The 8,814-nt window shown below is 35.9% G+C and overlaps 2 protein-coding genes across 3 annotated transcripts; one reads left to right on the top strand and one right to left on the bottom strand.

The window, feature by feature from the left end:
• LOC111409192 (cold-regulated 413 plasma membrane protein 4-like) lies at positions 1–2,340 on the top strand. 2 transcript variants are annotated; one of them, XM_023039178.1, is made up of 4 exons: positions 1–207; positions 1,285–1,392; positions 1,480–1,550; positions 1,928–2,340. In XM_023039178.1, exons 1-4 carry the CDS (start codon positions 101–103, stop codon positions 2,176–2,178), a joined length of 537 nt encoding a protein of 178 aa, XP_022894946.1. In that variant the 5' UTR covers positions 1–100; the 3' UTR covers positions 2,179–2,340. The 2 variants fall into 2 exon arrangements, with proteins under 2 accessions (XP_022894946.1, XP_022894947.1); XM_023039179.1 differs by having other exon boundaries at positions 8–207; positions 1,311–1,392.
• A 3,682-nt stretch (positions 2,341–6,022) lies between these two features.
• On the bottom strand, positions 6,023–8,814 carry LOC111409191 (pentatricopeptide repeat-containing protein At5g66631-like). The gene is made up of 2 exons (XM_023039177.1): positions 8,616–8,814; positions 6,023–8,519 (listed from the first exon to the last, which is right to left on the bottom strand). Exon 2 carries the CDS (start codon positions 8,123–8,125, stop codon positions 6,134–6,136), a length of 1,992 nt encoding a protein of 663 aa, XP_022894945.1. The 5' UTR covers positions 8,126–8,519; positions 8,616–8,814; the 3' UTR covers positions 6,023–6,133.

Raw genomic sequence — 8,814 nt, 5'->3', positions numbered from 1 at the left:
GGCCTAACCTAATTTTGAAGATGAAGAATTGATATTGAGAAGACTCAGGTCATTCTTTCCCTTTCCACTTCAAAGTCACAGTTCCAGTAATCAATCAAACATGGGGATGCCATTAAAATCTTTAATTCAGATGACCACTGCATCGGCATCAGCACCTACCCAAGAACATCGCACCGCCTTCCAGTGGGGTGGAACCGTCGCTGCCATGTAATCATTTTTATAGTATTTCTGAAAATTATTGCTGGGTAGCTGTTTCAATGTATATGGGTTGTTTACTTTAGTTTCTATTTGAAATTTCATTTAAATTTTGTTAGTCCATTTTGCTTCGTAAATTAATTGGGTTTAATACTTCCAACATATATTAATAAGAAAATAATTTCATGAATATTGGGAATCATCTTTGAGTTAGAATGTTTTGCAGATTTGCAAGCTTAATTACACTATGCTTGTTCTTAATTTGTAAATGTTAAAAATGCTCTTCTTTTTTCTTTGAAATGAGTAATTATGCTGGGTATTCTTTCTAATCATGGAGTACTACTTGTATGAAATTGTTCATTTCGAAAATTCCCAAAATGCTTGCTGCAGTTATGAAGAACTAAAAATCTGTACATGGTAGAGTATCCCACATATTTCGATTTTCTTACACTTGCAGGAGATCATATATCATGACATTTGTTGGGAAAAATGGGTGATCTGTGTGTAGGTAAACTTTAATTAGATCATCCTTTGTAGGACATATATGTACACATGTAATCGTGGTCTTTGGGTTGTTCTGGGATGTTCAATGAATTGCCCAATCAACGATTCTAAAGAACTAAAAAAAGGAAATACACATGTAATCGTGGTCTTCGGGTTGTTCTGAGATGTCCAATGGATTGCCCAATCAACGTTTCTAAAGAACTAAATGCTAAATGAACATATATATTCCATATATACTTATATATATGAATGGCTAGAATAGACGACTAAAGGCCACTCAAATCTTGACTAGTTTTGTGGTCTCACTCGCAATTATTCCATATTCACGTGTCTGATGCAGTTCTGTATTAGAGATACGAGGACAAGGGGGAATACCCTGCAGTTAAGTTACAAGAAAAATTAAGAGTTCTTTTGTTAATGTTGTCTCATTTGATGATTTTTTTCCAAATACTTCTATTTGCGTTTTGTTCTTGTAGAGCTAAGTGTCTCTTTCACGATATAGGCATGTCAACTGTGCAAGTATAAGACTGGAATTTTCTTAGATGTTTCTAAATATCGGTGTTTTTCTCATTCTTATTACTGCAGAATTCTGTTAATTGTTAACCGAACAGGGAGAAGGTCGTCAAAGCACACTTCACTTCTTGTCATATATCTCTTCATATGTTTCCCAACAGCGCTCTTCAGGATTCTCCGGTACATTCTAATTCTGTATTCTCCAAATATTTCTTTCTAATTAAATTCATTTTAGCCAAAGTTCTAAAACAGCCTCATATTCTACAGTGGGCAATTCGGACGTTGGGTAGCCTTTCTTGCAGTTGCAGCTCACCTCTTCTTCCCTCGAGATTTTCATGGTACTGTTACTTCCATAAGAACCTAGCTTATCACCTTCAATAATGTTTAATTCAGTTATCGAAAAATAAATAGTGTGAGCTGATAAGCACTGTTGAAGATTGAAGTTGAATATATAAACGTCCCCTCTTAAGCTTCTAAATGAGATGGTTCAATATAACAAAGAGGGAAAAATACCTTGGTTCCAGTCTCACCACCACCTATTTATGAAAATTGTGCACGTATCAATTTGTTTATGAAAAAAAAAACAAAGGAATCCAGCCTACGCGTGGGTGCCAGTTTGAAGATTAAGTTAATGTTACTTGTAGTAAAAATTTAAGATTTCAAATGGTTCAATATTTAATATTTATCAAGATTCATCTATTGCCTGTACTTGCAGCATCTCGGTTTCCCTTATTCGTCATCATTCCGGATTGGCTGGCCATTGAACTGCGTGATAATACCGTTGTTGGAGGTATTCTTTGTCTGATAATTGGAGTAACACTTGTTATAATGGAGATTGGACAGATTGGACTTACTGACTGGAGATGTAATGTAGGGTGCTGGTTTTCTTTTATTATTTTATCATTGATTTTCTATTTCCCAATATTATATCTGTCTTCGGGATCAAAAGCAATCCCTAAAACCTAAAAACAAATGGATTTCTTCCGTGTGGTACTTTCGTGTTTTCGTCTATGCTATGCACATTTGGTTTGAAATGTGTTCTTTAGCCTTGTCATTCTCCTTTGTTTTGAGCCTGTGAAACGACATTTCCTTGTACCATTTCCCTTCATTTTAGACGGGTTTCTATTTCCTAATTACGTCGTACCTAATTACGTCGTATAATTTGAATTTGTTAGTTGTGTTCTAAGAGGTAGCATGGAATAAAATGTTGGATATTTGATTAGCTAGTTACAATTCACATGTCACAAGGCACGAACCAGTTTGTTGATTTCTATTCTCATTATATTCTTAGCGTGTCAACTAGGGAATAACCATCTAAAGGGATCACAAGCCTAACCATCTTATGGGATCTGGTTTGTGTTAAGGTTGATTTGCCGATGTTGTGTATGCATATTGATTGAGGGCTGTTTGGCATAGCTTTTGAAAAATCGAAAGGAGCTTTTGAAACCCAAAAGCAGTTTTTGGACCGTTTAACTATTTTTATGATAGTGCTTCTTTTAGTTATAAAAGTTAGTTTACAAACAAAAATCAAAGTAGTTGCCTCTAAAAACTCTTCTATAGAAAGCAAAAGCAAAAGTAAAACTTATGTCAAACATGCCTTAAGTAGAAGTGTTCAATGCTTGTTGTAGTTAGACCTGAACTCTCACAAGGTGATGGAAATGGGAGTACAACTGTACAAGTATTGGTGGTCTGATTCTAGGGTAACATGTATGTTTCGATAACTAAAATTTATGATGAAAACTATCAAGTTGACTACTAAAGTTTAATTTAGGGTTATTGGCACAAAACACTCCTATCTTTCATGTTTATTGTGAAAAGTTCATACATTTTATTTTTAGACATTTTTGTCCTTATTTTCACCTTTCTTGGCGCTAAACGTCATTTTCACCAATTTTGGACAATTTTACCCTCCATTCAAATAAAACAAAAAGAAAAGAAAGGAAACAACAAATAACTAATTGCAACCACAGCCCCCTATTTTTAATAAATTACAAATTAGTCACAAATATATATAAAATTTTCAACATAGATGCCAACAACCATAGAACCCAATTTTTAGCACCAAGGCCACCGGATTTTAACACCACCGCCATCTCCTCATCAACCTTAACATACCAATGTAAATTTCAGCACCAAATTCCAACAAAATCGAGTTAAATTTTGCCCAAAAACCACTTCTCATGCACATTATTATTGCAAATTGACCAAATCCATAGACGCCCATGTTCCGTACAACCCACGGGTTGCTCAAGCTCACCAAGACGCATCTATACATGTTCCAATTACAACAAACAACCCAGAAAATCGAGATCTATAGCTAATTTTCTAGTCAGCGAACTCGCGGCCGATCCCCTTTTAATTGGCATCCCTCAACGACTCTAATCTACGAATTGCATCAATCAACATGCAATTGGAGGTCAAACGACGCTGGATATAGATTTAATTGTTTCAATTCATCAGCCAAATGCAACAATTTTGGATTTGACCTCACAGAATGTGTGGCCGCGCGAAGAGGATAATTCTTCATCAATTCGTGAGTCTAATGTGTCCCAACATATGAATCTACTTGGGGAAACTCAAATTCAAACCCTTAAAACACTGGGCAATCGTTCAATTTCATAAATTACATCACTCGTTTGCCAAATTTTGGAGTCAAATGGTGTCTTCACACACTTGAAGAAGAAGGAACAGAAACTAGATGACATTTGTAATTTTTTAAAAATTGGGGATGTGGTTACCATTAGTTATTTGTTGTTTCCTCTCTTTTCTTTTTGTTTTATTTGAATGGAGGGTAAAATTGTCCAAAACTGGTGAAAAAGACGTTCAGCCCCAATAAATGTGGAAATAGGCGCTAAAGTGCCAAAAAATGAAAGGTATGAACGTTTTCCACAATAGACATGAAATGTAGGGACGTTTTGTACCAATTACCTTTTAATTTATTGCAAATTAGTTACTAAGATTATATTTTATTTCTAAATTAGTCATTATTAATCATTTACAAGGTTAATTCTACGTCTATAACAGTCAATTCCATCAGGGAAGGAAATTGAGATTAATCAGTCGAGGGCTTGCAAATTTTTTTAGAAAGATTTTGACAGTGCGAGGGGAACGAAAAAGGGAAAAATTAAAAATGGGGAACAATGAGTCTTTCATTAATTTTTGTGTTTAACAATTAAAGAATTAATTTAGTTAACTATTTTAAGTTTACTATTTCATAATATTTCATTTCAAAATATGTGTTGCATATCTGTTTGTAAGTTCTTCAAAATATATCAAGAACCTACACCAACAATTGAGAAACATAACCCGAAATAAGCCAAAAGAGGCGATGACCCAAACTAGATTTATTTGACCTATTCGTGCAGCCATTTTTAATTACCTATTGAGAACTTGTCGTTTATCGATTTTGCAAATTGAAAGAAGTCGAGCGAAGTAAGGAGTGAGTCCTTTAAAATGGTATCAAGAATCTTTCCTAACATTCAAGAATTATAATAAAAATTGATCTTCATGAAATGGCCAAGCTCAAAATTTTTCTCTAATCGTTTTTTGGGTTGGATGGCTAGAGCTCGCCTTGACCACATATGGATCCGTCCTTGATTATTTGATGGGAACAAACAAGGGTGTTAATGCAGTGCCATGTGGGGATCTTGACGACTTAATTGGTTACTAAAAGTTACACAGTATCGCAGTTGAAGTAACAATAAAAATATGCATATGCGATTCTTTAACATGAAATTTATTTTAAAGGGGGATAATTTAATATTACGAAACTTTACATAATATGATATACAATTTAATTATAAAGTTTGAGGTTTAAGGTTAAACAATGATCTTCTATTTTACTTTTCTAAAGACTAAGGTGAAAAATAGTGAAAATTATGTTTTTCCAAGGAGAAAATGTTAAATATAATGCAGATAGTGAAAAATATGATTGTTAATTACTAGAAACCAATTTCATTTGGGGGTAACAAATGGCCAGCTCATCTTACGGATGGTTCAGGCTCCCCCCCTTTCCACGAGCCCGGTCAACTAGGCTTGTTTTTGGGGCTCATTTGATTAATTTTTTTTAAAAAGACCAAGCCAAGCCATGTGCTCTTGGACAACTCGGCTCATTCCATGAGCCCACGAACTCAAGGGTCAAATTGAGCCTAGTTTGTGGACACAACCTGAGCTCGTGTATTGAAGGACCAGCTTGACTCGACCCATTGCGACCCAACCCCTAGTTTCATTATAGACTTATAAGAATTTTAAGGTGCTTTTGCAATTTTTAAGAATTTCATGGACTAAATTGTAATTTTAAACAATTTTATGTATGAGAAGATTGTCCGAGCTCATCAAGAGTATTTTCAATGCGTGGATTGTTAAAGTAATTTCCCACATAAGCAAAATATATGATATTCAAAAAAACTTATGCAAGTTGACAAGAACTTTGTCAAGTTGACGTGAAAAGAAAAAATACATTATTTGGAGCTCCATTTAATTTAGAAGCTTTATTAGAGCCATTCACTCAACAAAATTTATATTTTCTATTGAATGCATTAGAAAATTGTACTCGAATGACTATTCATTAAATAACAATGTCATGTAGGCCAAAATTTTCTCAACCTGGTGCATTGGTGATGCTATAACGAAGGGTTGGAACCAAAGTTATATGCAAACATTAGATTTTCTTTACTGCAATGTTTATTTCCACTCGAAAGTTGGGTGACCTTCAAATGTGTATATGTTTAGGCGAAAAGATGTCCTAAATTTTCTACCCAGAACTTTTCCATTGAAGCGAATGATTTCCTCTAAATAGACAGGTAAAATGTGTTTCAAACAAATTGTGAGATATATATAATTGCTCTCTTAAAATAATATTTCATAATGCTTAAAGGCAGAAGATGACAGAAAGATTAATGATACAATATTGTACTATTACTCAAATGCTTGCATAATCCTGACCACCGGTTGTCGTAAAACTCCTCGAGTATATGTCATGAACTCTTATAAGATCTGCATTGCTCACAGTATACATATGTCCAGGCAAAGCTAATGGAAACTCGCAATTCTTCTGCTCACTTTTCTCTTCGACTGCAGCTGCCTCTCTTAACTTGCCTTCCTTCCACAAACTCTTCACGAGCATGTCTTTAGTGGCGGAATCAGGCATTAATCCTGAGTTCATCATATCCTCAAAGATCCTCAATGCAAGAGCAGCTCTTTCGCACTTGCAATAAGCCCGAATGAGAACCTTGTACATATAAGCATCGGGCTCCAAGTCACTCTGTTTTACCATCCCGAAGAGCCTTTGAACAGTTTTAATGTCTCCTTGAAGTGCATAATGATGCATCAACCCCGTAAATATCTGTATATCTGGAGAAATCCCGAGTAAAATCATCTCATCGAGTATATCTAATGCTTCAATATTCATATTACACTTTGCCAATGTCCTCAACAGAGACGAATATAGAAGCAGCATACTTTTTTGTGACATGGGACTGCAAAAGGTCTTGACATTGCGGAAAATTTTTAATGCAGCATCACCCTTCCCTGTAATGCCGTAAAATTCAATAACTAGTCTGATTGTGCTGAACGACAATTTCATACCCTCTCGCTGTATCTTAAACAAGAGTTGATCAACCAAATGGACGCATCCATGGCGAGCCAACTTGGTAATCATCCTCGATATAGTGTAGATATTGTGAGTAAATCCTGGCTGATAAGTCACCCAGCAAAAGAATTGCCATGCTGTTTCAGCTGATTTGAAACTCCTGATAACTTTGCAAACCAACCGAGTTGTCCACACAAAGTTTGCATTTTCCAGTGCAGATACCTCCTCGGATCCCCAATGCTGCAAGGCACTAGCCAAAGCAGCAGGGTCCAACCATGGTTTCAATTGAACTTCATCCTTGTCATTTCCATGAACACTGTCAGTATCTTCCTCCCCATCATCAATATCATCCTCGCTACAGTCTGTGGTACTGTAATAAGTTACAGTTTTTATCCTCGCATCTGGAATAATTTCCATAACTAATTCCTCCATTTCCTCAAGTTTGCCCAACTCTCGTATTCGTTGCAAAGACGGTTGCATTGCTTGACCAGGCAATATCCCGTCACTCCGCATCTCATGAAGCAAAGTCTTGACCGAATCTAACCGATCAGTGGCAGTAAAAATATCCACTAAGGAAGTATACTGCCTTAATGTACGTTTAATTCTCATCAGTGGCAGTATCTGAAAAACCTCCATTGCTGAACCTAATTTCCTAGACTTAACAAGGTGCTCAATCATAACCGTGTACGTTCTAGAATTAGGAAGTGCCCCTTCCTCAATCATCCTATGGAAAACCTTCACAGCCTCGGAATCCATACCCTTCTGAACATAAAGTCCCATTATGATATTATACGACTCCGTACATGGATGCTTATCCAAGGTTTTTCTCCACTCATCCCAAATACTGAAAACCTCGTCAAGATCACCAACAGCAGCATACCACCGCATGCGATCCATGAAACTAACACGTGCAACATTTATGAACTTGCCCGAATTGATGGCATTAATCAGGGCATCAAGTTTACCAACTTGGCCAGAGTTTGCCAGAATCTTGGCCAGTGCATAAAGGGTATATTGAGTATGTGAAAAATGTGGGATTTTCTTCAAAGTTTCGACCAAAAACAAAGCAGAGTCAGGAGAAGGAGCTGCCCTTAGGGCATTGGTGACCACAAAGGAGTCTAATGCTGGACTGCTTAACACGGTAACAAGGGAATTATCAGGAGAATTCGAGCGTAGGCTAAGTCTTATTGAATCAATGAGCTTTGCTCTTTGGAGATACAATGTGACCTTGTTTACATTGGGAGTGGTTCGTGCAAAATGGCGAGTTTGCAGGACAAAATTTTTAAGAATGTTACTTAAAGAGTAGAATCTGTTGCTATACATAACCCGATTTTTAACGGAAGAAATTCTTAGTGCTTCTTTAATTTCTTAATGTACCGAGTGATAACAAAGAAGGGAAAAAGTATTCAGAGGCAAAACATCAAACAGCTTGAGTGCGTGGACATTATTCGTGCATGTGCTTAGAAGAATTGAAACTTCGGTACTACTTTGAGATGAAGGAGTATGGTAAATACAATTACTGGTTCCTATTATTAGTATACAGAATGTGCCCAAAGTCCCGAAGAGGGGGAAGAGGTGTTAATAGGTAATTTTAGGTATTAAAATTAGGATTTACAGCAAGTCTAGCGAAACCGAAGTAACAGGAAATGTTTAAAAATTTGGCCGGAAGACAATAGAAAAAAATCTGTGCATAACAATGGAAAAATTACCCAATACCCTGTCATATTAAAAAATAAGGATAATTAGTTTTAAATCCATAAATTAGATGATAATTAAGAATTATTAAATTAATTAATATAAGATTAATTAATACCTCTCCTGCTCTGCACCATGTCGCCCTCATCACCCCTTGGTTATACGTATATTCATATATACAAATAAACCACCCTTGCTCTCTCTCTCTCTCTCTCTCTCTATGTAAGAATAATTAATACTTCTCCTGCTCCCACCATATTTCTCTCTAACCATTTATCTCTCTTGTTGGCTGCATTAACCACATTTGTTTTTTTGGT

Source organism: Olea europaea, chromosome 14 (assembly GCF_002742605.1).
Source record: "Olea europaea var. sylvestris chromosome 14, O_europaea_v1, whole genome shotgun sequence".
In the NCBI taxonomy this organism is placed as follows: Eukaryota; Viridiplantae; Streptophyta; class Magnoliopsida; order Lamiales; family Oleaceae; genus Olea; species Olea europaea.
The sequence above is the reverse complement of the archived record's forward strand: the minus strand, read 5'-3'. Positions and strand labels throughout refer to the sequence as shown.

Bases quoted from the DNA above. Each gene is read 5' to 3' on its own strand.
- LOC111409192 (XM_023039178.1), top strand. From the start codon at position 101: ATGGGGATGCCATTAAAATCTTTAATTCAGATGACCACTGCATCGGCA. The intron at 208-1,284 runs GTAATCATTTTT...TTATTACTGCAG, and splicing joins GGTGGAACCGTCGCTGCCAT to AATTCTGTTAATTGTTAACC. The intron at 1,551-1,927 runs GTACTGTTACTT...CTGTACTTGCAG, and splicing joins CTTCCCTCGAGATTTTCATG to CATCTCGGTTTCCCTTATTC.
- LOC111409191 (XM_023039177.1), bottom strand. From the start codon at position 8,125: ATGTATAGCAACAGATTCTACTCTTTAAGTAACATTCTTAAAAATTTT.